Here is a 17,629-nt window from a genome sequence, read left to right on the forward strand (position 1 = left end):
GTGTCTAGGAGTTGGGAGAACCCACAAAACATTTTCAAGGGGACTGGTAAAGGGAGCTTCCTACTGATGGCCTGCGAGGGTGTGTTTGTAGCCCGCTGAGCTTGGTGACCTTCCTTGAGGTTGTATGACTTCAACGCTAAATTCTGTTCAGGTGTGTTTGAATGACCACTGCTTGTTAAACTCATGTAATATGCTGATCCACTTTAAGCAAAAAAAAATTAAAAAAGGAAATGATGTTGAATGTTGATGGAGAGAAAAGATATGCTATTTTAAAAATGGCATAATGCTTTTTAGAGAGTAGTTTAATCCATTAGATGGTAAATTTAGTTTAATCTTTTTCAGCATCTAGGTTTTCAATGGCTTGCTGTTCCATTAAGACCAATTTTTTGCTTTAGTTTTATTCTGCAGTGCTCAAATAATATGGTGCAAGATTTTAAATGTGTCTTGGGTAGTAAGGACAGGAATTAATTATTTAACACTAATTCATAAGAGTGTTGTAAGCTACTGTGACCAAATGTTATTATTGCAGTTACAGTAATAAATTAACAACTTGCTGGATAAAGTTTCAACCATAAGTGATTTTAACACATGTTAACATTATACTCAGCAACCGCTAAAGAAAAAAATACAAAAACGGAGAGCCAAAATTCCACTGGAGAAATTTAGGTGGAATTCTAAGAAATACTTGTTTAACCTAAAGAAAGTAAGAAAGAAGGAATCATAGACCACATAACAGATGGACACAAAGAAAACAAATAGCAAAATGGCAGACCAAATCCAACCATACCAATAAGTATATTAAACATAAATAAAATAAACACTCAAATTAAAAGCATAGATTATCAGACAGACTTTTAAGAAAGCAAGGTCCAAGTATATGCTGTGTTTAAGAAATGTACATGAAAAATAAGACAAAGATACAAGTTGCTTCAAGGTAAAATTATAGAAAAATAGATACACTGCAAGCATAACCACAGCAAAGCTGGAGTGCTATATAAATATCAAACTAAGAGGACTTAAAGACAAGGAGTATCAACATATGGAAAGAGGAAAATATAAAAAGGAAAAAGGGGGCAGTTGATCAGAAAACGATTGCAGTTTTTAAAAGTTAGACCAAAAAAAAAACACACAAAAAAACTAAGAAGGATATAGATTTGAACGATGCTCGGTGCGATTAATATTTATGGGCACTGTTCCCAATAACTATAGAATATCATTTTTGTCAAGTACATAGGAAATGGTTACCAAGATATGGTTACCACCCATGGAGCCATAAAAACATCCTAAATTTCAAAAGATTGAGGTCTTATAGAATATATTCTCTCACTACAAAAGAATGAAATGAGGAACAGTAACAATACAGTATCTATTCAGAAGAAAGTAGATTTTAAATGTTCTTATCACAAAAAAGATAAGTATGTAAGGTGAGTGGTTGTTAATTAGCTTGATTTAAGCATTTCACAATGCATACATATAACAAAAATTATGTTGTACACTGCAAATGTACACAGTTTTTGTCAATTATACCTGTAATAAAGCTGGGAGGAAATATATAGTATCTAGAAAATTCCCAAATATGTGAAAAGTAACCAAAACTTTTAATTAATATATGAATCAAAGAAGAAATCATAAGGAACATTACAAAGTATTTCAATGGAATGATAATGGATACAATATACCAAAACATAAAAAAGTATTTAGAAGGAAATTTGTAGTTCTAAATGTTTATATTAGAAAGGAAAAAGATTTAAAATTTATGTTACAAGCCTCCATTTTAAGTTTAAGAAGATGAGCAAATTAAGCCCAAAAGTAATTAAATGTGTACAACTATGATTTATCAATTAAAAATAATATTAATTTAAAAAGGAGAAAATAAAGATGAGTAGAAAAAAGTGAAATAGAAAATAGACAAATAGAGAATTATCAGCACAGTCAAAAGTTTGTTCTTTGAAAATTTTAATAAATTTAATATCCCCTAAGAAGAATGATTTAAAAAAGTGATAGGAGATCAAACTTAAAAACCTGTGTTCATCAAAAACTCTGGTAGGAAAATGAGAAGGCAGGAGAAAATATTTACAATATGCATATATTACAAAGAACTTGCATTGAGAAAATATAACACATTTCTGAAAATTGATAATAAAAGACAAATAATCAAAATCTAAATAGGATACAATTGCATACCCATGGAGATGGCTAAACACTGTGCAATACTAACATGGATGAGGACGTAGTGCACTGGAACTCCTATACATTTCTGATCAGAGTGTAATATTGTACAGCCAATTCAGAAAACTCTCTGGTAGTTTCTTATAAAGTCCTGGCCTTTTGGGCTAAAAATTCCACTTCTATGTACTTATCAAAAAAAAAAAAGTCCATAAAAAAGCCGGTACAAGAGTATTTATAGCAAATATATTCACAGCTGTCAATAACTGGAAATAGTCTAAATGTTCATCAACAGAAGAGTAAACAAATTAAGTATATTCATACAACGGACTACTATTCAGCAGAAAAAACAATAAACTACTAATACATGCAATAACATAAAGAAGTCTTAAAAACACTGTTAACCAAATGAAGCCAGACGTGTCAGAGTACATGTAGTATGATTCAACTTATATGAAATTCAAGTAAAACCAAACTAATATACAATAATAGAAATCAGCACAGTGGTTGCCAGTGGGCGGGGGGAGTGTTAGGGTTGACTACTGTAAGTGCGGACAAGGGAACTTTATGAGGGAATAGAAGTGTTCCACAGCTTGTTTTCAGTGATGATTACTTGCTATATACAGCTATCAATATTTGTTAAATGGCACACTTAAGATCCATGCATGTCAAGGATGCAAATTTTACCACGGTAAAAAAAAAAAGAAAAGAAAGAAAGAAAGAAAGAAAAGAGAATCATTTTGATGTGTTTTATAAACTAAATATAGTTTTGAAATATTCTTATTAATATTCTTAATTAATATTCTTAATTTCAGTTTTTCCAGGCTTCTTGAAATTCTGAACTAAAGCACACAGACTTATCTTTAGTGAAACAGCTTCTCTAATTAGTAGGCATAAAATTGAACATTTCTGATTATTTGATTCATGTTTTGCTTTAAATTATTCATAGAACCTTCCCATGTAGTTGGTAATAATGATAAAATTATCTAGCAATTATTGGGCTGTTAACTATATACCAGGCAGTCTTCTAAGGGCTTTGCAGGTTTAACTCATTTTATCCTTAGAGCACCCTACGAAGAATGTACTATTGTAATCCCATTTTACACATGAAGTATCAGAAGCCCAGGGATTTAAGTAATCTGTCCAGGGTCACATGGTTTATAAGGGATGTAGCTGGGTGATAACACCAAGCACTCCGGTTGCAGGCATGCCCTGTGCTCTCCGTCCCCACACTGTCCCTCCAGGAGGGTTTTGCTTCTCATATACAGTTGACTCTGTAGTCACGTGTTTGCTGTTCTCCTATTAAAGCCATCCAGTATCTCAAAAAACACTATAGCACCAGCTTTGCCAAATCACAGAGTTTTAAAGTCTGAAGAAAACTTATTGCTTCTCTCATCCCATCCTCCACCATTTTGAGACCCTTGCAACTGTGCACGCATGGAAGTGTCATGCACCCACACAGTGGAGCCTTTTTGCAAAGCCGATTTGGTGGAACAGGTTAGGTCAGGACTACTGCTTACTTCCTGCACTAAGCATATTCTATCCCACATTCAACACGTGAAGCTTTATGTTTCAGGAGACTGGGTATTCCAGGACCTGAGGGATCAATACAATTTTATAATATCCTTCCTCCCAATCAGGCTAATGGATTCTGTCAAATTTGAGTCATATTTTACCAGTATTGGTGCTAAGCAGTGAAAAATATATACTCTGCGTAAGTGGTTCTCAGTGGTTTCCTTTTTTTCTTTCTACCCTTGATATATATGTGGCTCAATTTGTTAGTTCTGGAACCACAAACTAAAGTGAAATTCAAGGCTCTACCCAGGCTTTTTTTTTGGAGGCGGGAAGGTAGGTTTTCATTAATTTTATGCATAAACTCAGGCACTAGAGAACTTGAAATCAGTTCAATATTCTGCAATTTTCAAAAGAATCTACTTACGGTTAGCCACTGAAAGGTTCATTTTATTTAGATAGTCTACAGGACTTCAGCAGCTAAGCTTTTATTTTTCAAATAGTGGCTGCAGATTCTGTCCCACGTCCAGCTGCTGGTTGAGACCGCATGCTTCCCCAGGGCTGGGAGGGCAGTGCAAGTGCACGTGAGACCCATCTTGACCTTTCCAGTGGAAAAACTATTCACTGAGATGTCCTTGCTTTCTCCAGTGTGCCCTTAAGCTTCAGTGAGGAAACAGATTCCCCCTTTCCATGAATAATTTCAAGAAGGCCTCATTGTCCTGGTAGTGCAGCCATGATTGCACTGCAGAATAACAAGGACAGGAATCGATAGAATAATAATTAGCATTAATAATAGTATTAATATTACTACTAAGAGAATCAATATAGTATAGTAATCAATAGAATACCAAATAGTATGGGTAGTGCTAATAACATTAGTACATTTCACTGAGGACTTGCTATATTTAAGGCGCAGTGACAAGCACTTGATAAGCATCATCTCAGATCTTCGCAGTCATCATGAGATAGGTATAACTATTATGCCCACTTCTCAGAAGAGAAGACAGGATTGGAGAGATCCTTTAGATCTGGCAATGTGAGATCCAAATGCTATTTTTGGAAGCCCCAAAGTTTCCACACTAGCTAAGTGGTTTGAACACACAATCTGTCTTTCTATACTGACAGGAACAGAGTGAAGAGGGTTCCTATTCCATGTTCAGAAAAACTGATGGATTTGATAAAGTAGTAAACATTCATTGTGATAATTCTAGGTTATGCATATAAATTATATTTTTTAACATAAGTGATATTATTCTGGAATGGATGGGTTAAATGGTATGAAGAGTCACTCTTTTCTCTACCCCCAAACCTTGAAAATAGTTTGTCAACCTTATTTTTCGTATTGCATAGTCACTGTGTATATACTTGCTAGGAAAACTCTACTAAATTGTGTCTGTAGTTAAAAATCCTAATGTGTTAACCATGCAAGAGCTTGGCATGGAATTAATGGAATTAAAAGAGAAACCATTTCATGAAACCATTTAGTTTCACATTTAGCTGAAAACTTAGGTACTAAGATTTCTTTTCTGTGGATTATTTTGTAGAATTTGGGACACATTTAATTTTTCAAAAATAATTTTTAATGTACTCTTAAATAAAGGAGAAAGACAACTTGGTATATAAAGCTGATGTTAGGAAAAGTTTAAAAGTTAGGTCTTATAAAGATCTTGATTGCTGAAAATATTAGAGGCATAGGTAGATTATTACAAAAAGTAGCACATATACACATAAGAAATGGGAAGTGATAATGGATCATTCCAAAGATTTATTTTTGGTCTTATGGTAGCTATAAATACTGTAAGCCCACTCTTTTAGATATTTACACAAACACATGCATTAAATGCACCAATCTCTGAATGAGGCTAGAAAGCGCTGCTATCCAAAATCTCTCATTTTGATGGAATCAAGCATTTTTTTAATATGATTTTATGGAAACTTTATTTAGCTTCATTTTTCTAAGATAAAAGGTAAAGGATTATCATTAAACAAAAAAGATTGTCATACTCTAAGCTCTTTCAGCCCAGAACATTTTGTATGTTTCCCTGAATGGAATTTCACAACTGCCTTGCAGTAGCACAGGCTGCTGACGGATAGCTGCCCCTGCTAGACATCGCTGTCACCACACATAGTGCACTTAGGTGTGTTCTGTGCACCCGTTCTAGTATATTTTCACTGTACTTACCCAAATCTCTTCTATGGTGATGCCTTAATGAGAATTATTAATGTATTGACACAGTGATACATCTTGTGAATTAGGTACAACTTGTGTAATAGTTTCAAGGCATCCTAATACCTGAATAGTACTGACAGATTGGTAAGTATCTAAAAAATAGTAACACCATGATTAAGTAAATGGAAGAATGAAGAGAATTATGAAGAATTAGAAAAGACATAAAGCACTAGAAGACATTCTGAATGAAGTCACGGTCGTGATTGTGTATAGAGAAAGTAAAAAGCTAAGAGAGAAAAATATATGAGCTACAAAATGAGATCAGTTGCAAGGGAAACTTCCAAAGGAAAGTCAATTTAGTTGAAAATTTTACCACTTGATTTTATTCCATTACATGCTTTAGCTTATAAATGAGTTAGATAATATTCCACAGGGAAAGTCGTGTCTGTGTGTGTTTTTATTCCAAAAGTGAAACACTAACATTTTAAGCATTTATAGCTTAACTTCATTCTGAAGCTTTAAAAAAAGAACATTTTGGCATCGTCTGCGTAAGATTTATGAATTTTGAGCAAATTTGTGCAAGACGTTGTCCAAGCCATCAGCTTCCCTGTCCCCCAAAGGATATTAATACATTATGGAATTTATGGGCTGTAGTGTTTCATTTTAAGGCCAGGAGAAGAGCTTGCTCTAAAGTGAATAAAATTTCAGACAAGAAATATTTCTGTTTTAGTTTTACTTTATCCCAAGACTCTAATTATTGGCAAGGTTTAATAGTAGGTACAGATAATTTTAGCAATATATTAAAATTTTTGACAATATTAGACAATGATATTTCTAATGCCACATACATGAAATATCGATGCCACATACATGAAAATCCTGAGGGGGAGAAACAGTCATAGAAAAAGCAAGGAGACACAGAGTTTTAAAATTAAATAACACTTTGAAGTAGTAACACTTTGAAGTAACAATATATTTAATTTTGTTCCTTTTTTTCCTCCTATCTTCTTTCTCCTCCTTATTTATTTCATCTTTCCATCTGTCAATATATTCAGTCATAAACTTTTTATGGTGTGCAGCAAATTGAACACATTTACATGAGGCCTTGAATTTGTTCTAATGTGTACTTACTGCCTTTTGAAAGGTTGTTGCCTTTGCTATTACGGTACCTAAAACTCACTCCAAAATAGCAGACTGCTTTGATGGATCTGACAATTCTCGCAGTCCTCTCTGCATTTTATAAAGTATTAAAAAGCCACAAACACAACCCAAGTCACTCAATGGATCAGATGAGAGTACATTATCATTGATACTATTGATTTTCTGTGTTTCATTTCTATTTAAAATGTGTCTTAAGCAGAGTGCAAAAAAGTCTTCATTTTGGAGGCTCTTAAAATATATTTCTATATTTCCTTTTTTGGCTTGGAGATTCCATTTCATGACATCGTATTGCCCTTTATCATGAATTCCTCTTATTTTAATACACAATGTAAGGCTAAAAGAAAAAAGATCAAAGATTTGAATTCTTCTGTGTGTGATACTGTGTGTGAGAGAGATACTTGTTTGGTTTTCATTCACTTTTGGATATCAATGAAAGAGCATAAGATATTTATACAAATGTAACAAGAGTTCAGGCTTTAGGACTAGATTCCTTCTGATTTTTTTTCTTAATATTTCCCTTACTCCTAATGGAATCTGATGAACTTAATAAGAAGTATGTACCTAAAGCAGGTCCAGAGGGATTTTTGGTCCCACTTCTGTCTGCAATTTAAGAAAACAATCAGTCAAGCCACTGGGTGACATCTTAGTTTATTGTCTTTTCTGAAAGAGTGAAATCAGTTTATTTGAGCAGTCTTCCCTTGAGGTGAATGAACTAAATTTCAATTATGGGAATTACTAAACACTTGCTTACAGTTTTCAAATTTCAGTGTTGCATTTGAGGTGTTCCTCATTTTTAACACAGAAGATCCTCTGATTTCTGCCCGCAGATCCCCATAAATATGCAAAACCCATACCATTTGATAAAGCAATGATATTAAACACGAAATCAAATAGTGAACAAATTTAAAACCAAAGCACATGAGTGGAGCGCTTACTTCACCTTCAGATTTAACAACCTTTAATAAGCCATCACAATGCCTGTTAGTGTATGGTCACCTAAAGCCTATAGAAGGGAGATGCTTGAGCGGTGTGGGAAATTATGGAATCATTGTAGTAGCAAAAAAACTGCTTAAATAATAAGGAGGTATAAAAATGCATTCTCCAAAACTATTTTGATGATCATTCTGAAGCATTTTGAATTGTCACCGGCATGTGACACAAGGAAATCCTTGTAATATTTTGGAATAGAAATTGCCGAATATTTCCTTAAATAGTTTGCTCTGGTTACAACACATCAAGTCATATGACATTCATAGATCTCTAAATATTTATTTGGTCTACTAGTTAGTATTGAGAATTCATGAAGATTTTTTATTTTATTAAAATCATCATCCAAATATATCATAAAATAATTATTTGACTACTAACAAACTAGACCTCATATAAATTGCATTAGATATGACTACGGTGTCTTCATATCTAAAACAGAAATTTAAAGGAACATTTTAAAAGAGAGATAATATAACTCAATCCTTACTGGAAGTAGGAGTAAGTAATAATTGTGAGACTAAATATTTATGCCTAAATAAAGGAAGTGAGGTTTACTATGCTCAAAGTGCAAATCTGGTTATGATTTTATATTCCAAATATTGGCCACCCACTCCTGCAAGTCAAAGATAATTTTAGTTCTGACAAGGACTCTTATTGAATAAAACATGTCCTTTGCTCTCATCGTCCTTCCTGGGAAGGTCCACCTCTTGCCTGCTGCCTCCTTAACAGGTTCTGGTCCTCTGGCCTACTTGGGAAGTGGCAGCCTGGGGTCAGTTCATAAGTGCCTTGTCCTCCTTTACCCCCTCCTGCACGCACAGAAAAAGTGAGGCTTAAACTTGCTGTGTTGCATATAAAGGACTATAAAACCCAGAAATAGAATCAGATGCTGGTTGGATGGATGGATGGATAGATAGATGGATGCATGGATGGAGGGAGAAAGAGAGGACAAAATGAAAGGAGAGAGACAAGGATGGACGGAAGGAGAGAGAAAGAAGGAGGGATAGAGAGAAGGAGAGAGGAAGGGAGAGAGCGAGGGAGTGAATAACACGTGGGATTTGAAGAAACATTCAAGGCTTCCCTTTTGACTCAAGTGGATATTTTTGCCACATTTTCCCCAATGCCACATTTTAAATTAATCCTATTTTCTTATGAAAGCAATGTGTCATACTCTTGTAAAAATAAGAGAAAAGCCAAGTTCCCAAGATGCAATAATATAAGCATACTGAAGAATGAGGCCAAACTTTTAAAAGCAACAAATGTTAAGGGCGAAAACATAGTTTATATGGTGTCATGAATCTGACAGTATAATTTTCCTCAATCTGCCTCATATAAAATATGATAATATCATGGCTTAGCATTAATTGCTTATTACAAGTCAAGTACTCTCCTACGAACTTTATATGTATTAAATGTTGAATTCTCACAGCAACCCTATTGGGTAATTACTGCTATTGACCACATTATGGAGATAAGGTAGCTGAAGACCAGATGGATGAAGTCATTTACTGTAGCCTCATTTGATTTTTATTGGGGATGTGGTTGTTCCAATAGCTGCAACCTGTTTTCAGCAGCCTTTAATTTTCCTTCTTTTTTCTTCCTCTCTTTTCTTCCTCCTCTTCCACCAAACCTGGATGGAAGCGTCTGTGATGGCAGACACTGACCTAAGACCTAGTTCCAAAGACGTGACCTCTTGGAGGCACAATGATAATTCTTTAGCCACCTTTTATATTAATTTTCCTTACTTGAAATTACTAGAGTTCTTTTCAGAATTCTTTGCTGGAACTCACGACAGGAAATAAGAGAAAATAGCAGTGCATATATCTCAGTGTTAATTAGGGAGGCATTGGTCAGAGGTTCACAGTTCAGACTCTGAGGCCAGACTGCTTGTATTTGAGTCTAGTTCTACCTTAATAGATTTGCAACCTTTGCATATTTCTTAATTTTCCTATGCCTCAGTTTCCTCATCTATAAAATGGGAATAATAATCTCTATCTCTTAGGGTTGTTGATATGATACTTGCAAAGCAATGCAAATATGTCAGTATACGTAAGATCTGTGCATTTCACTGTATGCAAATTTTGCCCATAAAGAACCAAAAACAAGTATTACACTCTAGTTAATGCGTAAGCTGAAAAAAAACCAAATACGTCTGATGCATTATAAATGAATTTTTATGTAATGAATGCCTCTTAAAATTTGATATTCCTCCACTAATGAATTTCTATGTAAAGAGATCTTTAGAATTTTGAGCTTTATTGGATTTGGAGAAACATTACTGAACACCAACAATGAGGCTCAAGCAAAGAGTAAACAACAGCAACAAAAATGTAAAGGATGAATAGGAAGTGTTAGAAGGTCATGTTTCTCCACTTCATCTGGAATTTGTTAGTTCGTATGGACCACACATTCTGACAGACAGCCATGTTTGTTTTTTATTAAGAAAATTTTTAAATAAAAGAAATAAATCAATGCTTACTAAATGAGGTTTAACAGACGAAGAAATGCTTAAAACATAGAGGCAAAGTGTAAAAATAACAAAGAGGTAAATTGGTAATGAAAGATTTGGGAACCACTGTTCTGGAACTTCTGTGAATCCTGAAGAATTATCTAATGATTCAGAAACACCAATCATATCATGCGCTAGGATACAGTTACCTGCTGCACATAATTTAGGAAGATCTCTAAACATCTGAGGAATCATCAAACATTATACAATTTTAGAACAAGAGAAGACTTTAGAGGTTAGTTGTATGTGGTTGATTGACTTTGGTTTGAATAGCTATTACTTTAGAAATTTAATTCCTCCCTTTCCTAACTCTGAAAATGTGTATTATAGCAGAAAGTATCTCAGTAAAAGTTAGAGGAAATGATATTGGTCTCCGGTATAGTGGAATATTTTCATGTGTTGTGGTGTTCCCTTTAGATGGTGATAAAACTATTTAAGGGTCATTTAGCATCCATCTGTTACACTTTTAAAGAACATTTCTGTTTAAAACAGATTTTTTGAAAATTATGCTCTGAGTTCATGCGCAGACTTTCTGAAAATGCCTGTGTAGTTCACCAAAAGATGTCTGATATTCTTCGATTTAAAATTCCCAAAAGAAAATGAGAGAAGAGCTTTCAAAAAGCAATCAGTTTTACTGTAGGTATCTTTGTTGGATTAATGAGAAAAATCAAATTCACAATTTATTAAACAGTTAGAGTTTGAGGTTGTTCACAGTACTTTTAAAATAAAGGCTGTTGATTCTGTTTATCGAAGTAGAAATTAAAACACAGTTATGAGTGTATTTTTACTCATTAATACATAGGATTTTTTCATTGCCCATATGAAGAGCACCTTGCCTCTAAAATTGGTGTTATGAAAAAGAAAAGTTGTACAGGAAGTAAAGATCCAATATTACTTTATTAAAAACATAAATACCTCCCCAGAAGAAAATGCAAACTTAAGGGTGCACACATGAAGGTCCTGACAGCTGGGCTGTTCTTTCAGCGTCTACAGATGACAGTGCAGCCGAGAAGAAAGGGGGAACCCTCCACGCTGGCCTCATCGTTGGGATTCTCATCCTGGTCCTCATTATAGCCGCAGCCATCCTTGTGACAGTCTATATGTATCACCACCCAACGTCGGCAGCCAGCATCTTCTTCATTGAGGTAAGTGTCAAGCCAGGGCAGTTGATGAACGGTATCCATTTGTTAGCACCACCTGTGTTTAATATTTAGCACATGATTTCTCCATTTTTCAGTTTCAGGATGGCTGATTTCACACTCACGCATGTGCTCACACATGCACACACGTGCATATTGATAGATTGCTTTCATATGATGGGTTCAGTTACCTTATCTCGGGAGCTTTTAAAGAAATAAACTATCTTGCCTTTTATAGATCTAAAGGAAAATAGGAACCATACTTTTTTGTCCTTTTATACTTAGCATGTTAACCAGCTGTTCTCCTGATCCTAGGAGGAAATGCAGCATATGCAGGAGGCTAAAGACTTAGCTTAAATCAATTGCTCAGCAAACACCAGTTGAGCATTGGCTGTATGCATAATGCAATATGGTGGGCCTGCTCTCAAAATGCTCGTGATTTAGAAAAAATATGGCCATCACTACAAAATGACAGGTGTAAAAATAAGATAATGGCACTGTGCTATTACTATTTTGCATAAAGTGTGTATATTTGTACATTTATATATAAATGCATATGCCCGTGTGCGCACACACGCACAGAGTACTGTGCTGAATCACTGCTGTTGCGTTTTCATGTTACAGAATGTAGATTTAGTGCCTGTGCCCAGGAGCAAACAGGTGGGAGGACAAAGGGCTTTGTATAAGGAGCCAGAGCCAAGTCCTAGGGTCTAGAAGACAGAACAAGGAAGCATGGAGACCAGTGGTTCTAGTCAGTGTGACCAAGTCATCCTCTCTCCCCTAGAAGGTTGGATTTCCTGGGCCCCCTGCTTGTGCAGCTTTCACTGTGACATCTTAATGGGGCCACTCCTCTTCCAGCACCAAATTATACTAGAAATACTAGTGTACTAAAGGAAATCTCCTGTGGAGTTGCAAACATGTAAGAGTTTAATTCTAACTCACTGTGCGATGCACAGATAGGTGGCTTGGAATTTCGTTCACTTGCTGAGTGTGAAGTTATAATGCTTTTTAAACTACAGAGATAAAATGACCTTTGCCCCCTATAATTGAGAGGGGTGAATGCAAATCAATTAAATAATTGCTTAAAAGCCCTATATGGCTCACCAGTGTCTATAGAACAAAGTGCAGTCTCCTCTTTCCGTGGGCGCTCAAGTCTTTGGCAGTCTGGATCTTACCTGTGTCTCCCCAATCTGGAGTTGGCACTATTGTCAAATTTCACTCTCTACTCTTCTCCGTTACGAACCCACAATTCTCCAGGCCACGAAGACATTGTTCATTCTATTTCCTCCACCAAGAATGTCCTCCCCTCCCACCTCGGTTCTTGAATTCAGGAGGCAAACAGCCCTCATAACCTTCCTTACCCCATCTCCCTGTCTGGGCAGCTGAAAGAAATCTCTCTTTCTTCTCTGAAACTCTATCTGTAGTAATACACGCATACCTTTCTCTGGAATTTACTTCTCTGTTTTGCATTGTAGTTAAATACGCACACAATTCATTCCACCCTACAAGACTTGTAAATTCCTTAAGACCTGGATTAAACACCTTAAATTTCTTTCAGAAAAAATAGGTATTCTACCAACATTTCCCAGAAAAAAGAATACATAGTAAATAACCTATGACATTTCAAAACTCCAGTGAAATTTCATACCAGACATATTCCAGAAATGGCATCTTAATTTATATCCTAATAATTGGGAAATTGCCAGGCATTGCATTCAGTTAGAAAACTTTTGTTGAGTTTTGTTAATGTGCTTGATTTTCTTGGAAGAAAGACAACCTTCCCGAAGTTACGAATGCCTTCCTCAAAGAGCTGACGAGTGACAAGCTGAAAGCCTCAGGGACCAACCAGACATTAGGCCGCTGCTGCAGCCGTAACCCGCACGTTTAAGCGTTTTTATACACTGTGCAGTTCATTTTCTGACATGGCAAAAAACAAAATACTGTGAAATATCTGATAGTGATGGTATTAGCATCAAATTGCACAGTTGGAAGGATCTAGAAAAGCTAGTTGCCAGCAACCCCTGTATGACTACAAAGCAAGACTGCAAAAGAGTGGGATTGTTTGTATAGAATATTAGAGCTAGAAGGAATCTTAGAGGCAATTTAGTCCTATCCCCTCATAACACAAAGGGAGAGAGGGGCTCAGAGGGATGGAACAACTTATCCAAGGTCAAAGAGCCATAGATCTAGGAATAACTCTTTCATCTTTTCAAACTTACGTGAAGCAGAAGCATTCAGCAGCTCCCCATCCCCCAGCTCTCTCCTCTCTGCCTTTTTCCTTCCCTTTGAGTCCATTCCCAGTGTCTGCTTAAATCACTACCTGTCTGACCCCCTGCCATGGTCACGCGGCTCCCAGCGGCTGGTCGGCAGATGATTTTGGAAAGTAAAATCATAACTTTACCATTACTAAGGCTGACCAATGCTTACAAACTCAAACCACAGATCTGTGATGACCACACAGTGTGCGACATGCCAGACATCTGTATTGGAAGATTTTGAATTATTAATTAAATTAAAATTGTTGGTGCATGAACGAAGGGATTGAATGTAACAATATTGTTTCCATTGCTTTTTTATGTTTCATGTTATACTCCTGTCTACTTTAAAAATGAAATTCATGTGCTTTTTTCCATTATGAAAATGGCATCATTCATTATAGAAAAAATTGAGACAATGCAGAGATGTAAAAGGAAGGAAAAGGAGAGTCATTAATAGTCCCGGCATGCGGAAACAATCACCATTGGTATTTTAATTTATTTTCTGCTGGAATTCTTATATGCACAATTTGATGTTTGCCCATTTAAGACAATTGCAATTTCACTGTAATGCAAATTGATATTCTTTTTTTTAAAAAAACTAGCATTTTTCTATTTGATTATGAACTGTTCGTAGACATCATTTTAATGTTTGTATACTATTCCATTTAACATTCATGGCATAGCTTTATATCGATTTCCTCTCATGCAGTCAGGTGGTGAATCAGAAAGCACTGAGAGCCTAACATGGACCTAGAAGTCAAAAGGAACGTCATTTCACCCAAATAAAGACTTCGTGTTAGTTTTCTATTGCTACTATTACAAATTGTCACAAAACTAGTTGTTTAAAACAATACACACATCTTACAGCTCTGAAGTCTGTAAGGTCTGAAGTCCAAAACCTGTGTCACTGAGCTAAAGTCAACGTTTCAGTTGGGTGAGTTCCTTCTGGAAGCTTCAGAAGAGAATTGTTCCCTTGCCAGTATCAGCTTCTCGAGGCTGCATGCATTCCTTGGCTCATGGTCCCTTCTCCCTGCAGTCCAAACTGTTTCCATCCTCACATCTCCTGTTACTAACTTTGACCCTCCTGCCTCCTTCCTGTAAGGCCACCTGTGATTACATCAGGTCCTCCTGGCTAATCCAGGATAATCTCTCCATCTCAAGATCTTTAACTTAGTCACATCTACAAAGTTCCTTTTGCCATGTGAGGTAGCATTGGAAGGTTTCAGAGATTAGGACATGGACATCTTTGGGAGGCCATTATTCTGTTGGCCAGACTGTATCAAATGTAAGATGCATCACATGCTACCCTGTCACACACCCTTAAGCGTAAGATACGTCCCCATTTTAGTGATATTAAATATGATCCAATGAATATCTTGTATATTTCACAGTGAAATCGAATGACACTGACCTCTATTGTGAATTAGTTTCTGCACTAAACAGTGTGTATTCTGTGATGAAATTTAATGACTCTGCCCTTGAGTAGATATCCCAGAGCTCATGCAACCAATATCCTATTGTGGAACACTGGGGCTCTTCCCATTTTTTCCTATTTTAATTAGCCTCAATATGAACATATTGATAGTAACAACTAATATTTATTAAACTCTACTGGAAGTGATTTACGCTTATTACCTCTCATGAAGAGCCTATGAAGCACTGAGATTATCTCCATGTCTTATATGAGAAAGCTGAAACACAGAACTTAGTAAGCAAATACTCAACATCAGGCATTTGGTCAGTAGTGGGGTCAGGACTTGAGCCCAGGCTCTCCAACTCCAGGGACGGTACCCTTAACCACTAGGCTGTGCTGCCTCTCTACATGTAAAGGGTTTTTCTTCATATACTATATGTAGAAATGCACGATGATGTATATCCAAGGACATACATTATGTCCTTAGGACAGATTCCCAAAAGTGAAATCAAAGGAAAGAAACAATTTAAAAGAACTTAGCAAATATTGCCAAAATCATTATACAAGTTCATGTAGCTGTTGCTATTATTATCTATTTTTAGTGATGATAATGACAGTGGTTTCTATCTGTGTGTTTTGTTCTTGCAGAAAATATTCACCAGTTATTATACGTTTTGTGGACACAAACACTCTTCCTCATATAAAGTGTTTACGTGGGCTTTAGCTTGTTTGTAAGAAGGAAATGCAATAATAAAGCAAATCATCACCCCATAAACAATGTAATTAAAAATAAGTGAATTAACTGTTCATATCCTGTGTCTGCTCACACAGGATCAGGTACAAGAGTTCCATTCTCCTAAAACCTCCGATCTCTATTCAATCAAGCAGAAAACTCTATTTTTTACTAACTTATCTCCTGGAATTCTCCATCATCCCCCTCAGATCTGAGACTGAGCGTTTTCTTTGACTTTTACTGAATTGCTTGCATTTTGTGTTTATCTGTGTAGCTTTTCACGGTAAATTTCAAAAGGATATCCGACGACAGGCACACATGGGCACAAAGAGATGCAAAGGCCATTGGAAACCAAAAAGGGGAGTGACAGGGGTAAAAACTTACCTATAGGGTACAAGAAATTCTACTCTGGTGATGGGCACACTAAAGCCTCGACTTTAACATTGACATAACATTCATATAAGGTATTCATATGACAAAAACTTTTGTACCCCCTCAATGTTTAGAAATAAAAAAAGGATATCTGATTTTAACCAAAATCCATCACATTATATAAGACCTTTTAAAAGTAGAATTTATTATCTTGAAACAAAATGGTAGAAAACAAATATTAAAATAAGCATGGTATTCCTTAATTTTTAATAGATTTTGATAAAACTCACATCTCTTTGGAAGAGTCAACGTGTGTTAAGTTCTACATTAAATTTAAAGGTTGCTGAACATTTCTAGGCATAGATTCTGTGACTTGTAATAAATTCCACTGTTTCATGAATGTAGGTCACAGAGATAAATGTTTGCACTATTGAACAGTATTCTTCACATATCACTATTCAAGATTTTTAAATAAAATATAATCTAAGTGAAGGTCAAGAAAATAAGATTATAAAGCAGTAATGATAAGAAATCAATATTCCCATGAAAGGATTCTATTTGGACTGTAAGAAAAATAATTTAGACTCACCATCTTACTAAAAGAATTAATGTTGAAGACTGTCCTTGATTTTTCTTAGTATATTTCACAATGGCTAGCTCTTGGACACTTATGTGAAGGTTTGATTATTCTATACACAGGAAAATGAAGAGAAACTGACAGGAACCTGGTAATAAAGATGATCAAAACCTTGGAAAAAAAGATTCAATGAGGAAAATATTGAAGTTTTTTTTCTTAAATAGAAAAGAAAAACTAAGAGCACTAGAAGTACTGGAAGTACTTAGTACTAGACGTACTTAGTACTCTAGTACTAAGAGTACTAGAAAAGAAGTAAAAACTAAGAGTAACTAAAAGAAATAAAAACTAAGAGTACCTAATCCTGCTGCTATGGCTGCTACAAAGAGCTATTTGAAACATCCTTAGACAGATAGGAATAAAGTTAAAGGGTTAATTTAAAATGGAAAGGAAGAAAGCCAAAATTGCAGGAACAATGCCCCTTGTATTTCAGGAAGGGACTGAGATTGTGCGATGGCAATAGAGGTTATAATTCTTACTCTAAGTATCATCCTTGCCCTCTTGGGTGGAGACAGATGGTCAACATATCTTAAGTTAGGTATGGACTTCATGTTGAATGTTTAGTTTTATAAAA

General features: G+C 35.5%; 1 protein-coding gene across 1 annotated transcript in view; it reads left to right on the forward strand.

Annotated features, from left to right (window-relative positions):
- PLXDC2 (plexin domain containing 2) overlaps window positions 1-17,629 on the forward strand; it is a 61,383-nt gene that overhangs the window by 23,943 nt on the left and 19,811 nt on the right. The window contains exon 4 of the mRNA XM_012644259.1: window positions 11,490-11,650. Within this exon, the coding sequence (XP_012499713.1) occupies window positions 11,490-11,650 (161 nt within the window). The remainder of the gene's footprint in view (window positions 1-11,489; window positions 11,651-17,629) is intronic.

This window comes from Propithecus coquereli, unplaced genomic scaffold (assembly GCF_000956105.1).
Source record: "Propithecus coquereli isolate 6110/MARCELLA unplaced genomic scaffold, Pcoq_1.0 Scaffold103, whole genome shotgun sequence".
Lineage (NCBI taxonomy): Eukaryota > Metazoa > Chordata > Mammalia > Primates > Indriidae > Propithecus > Propithecus coquereli.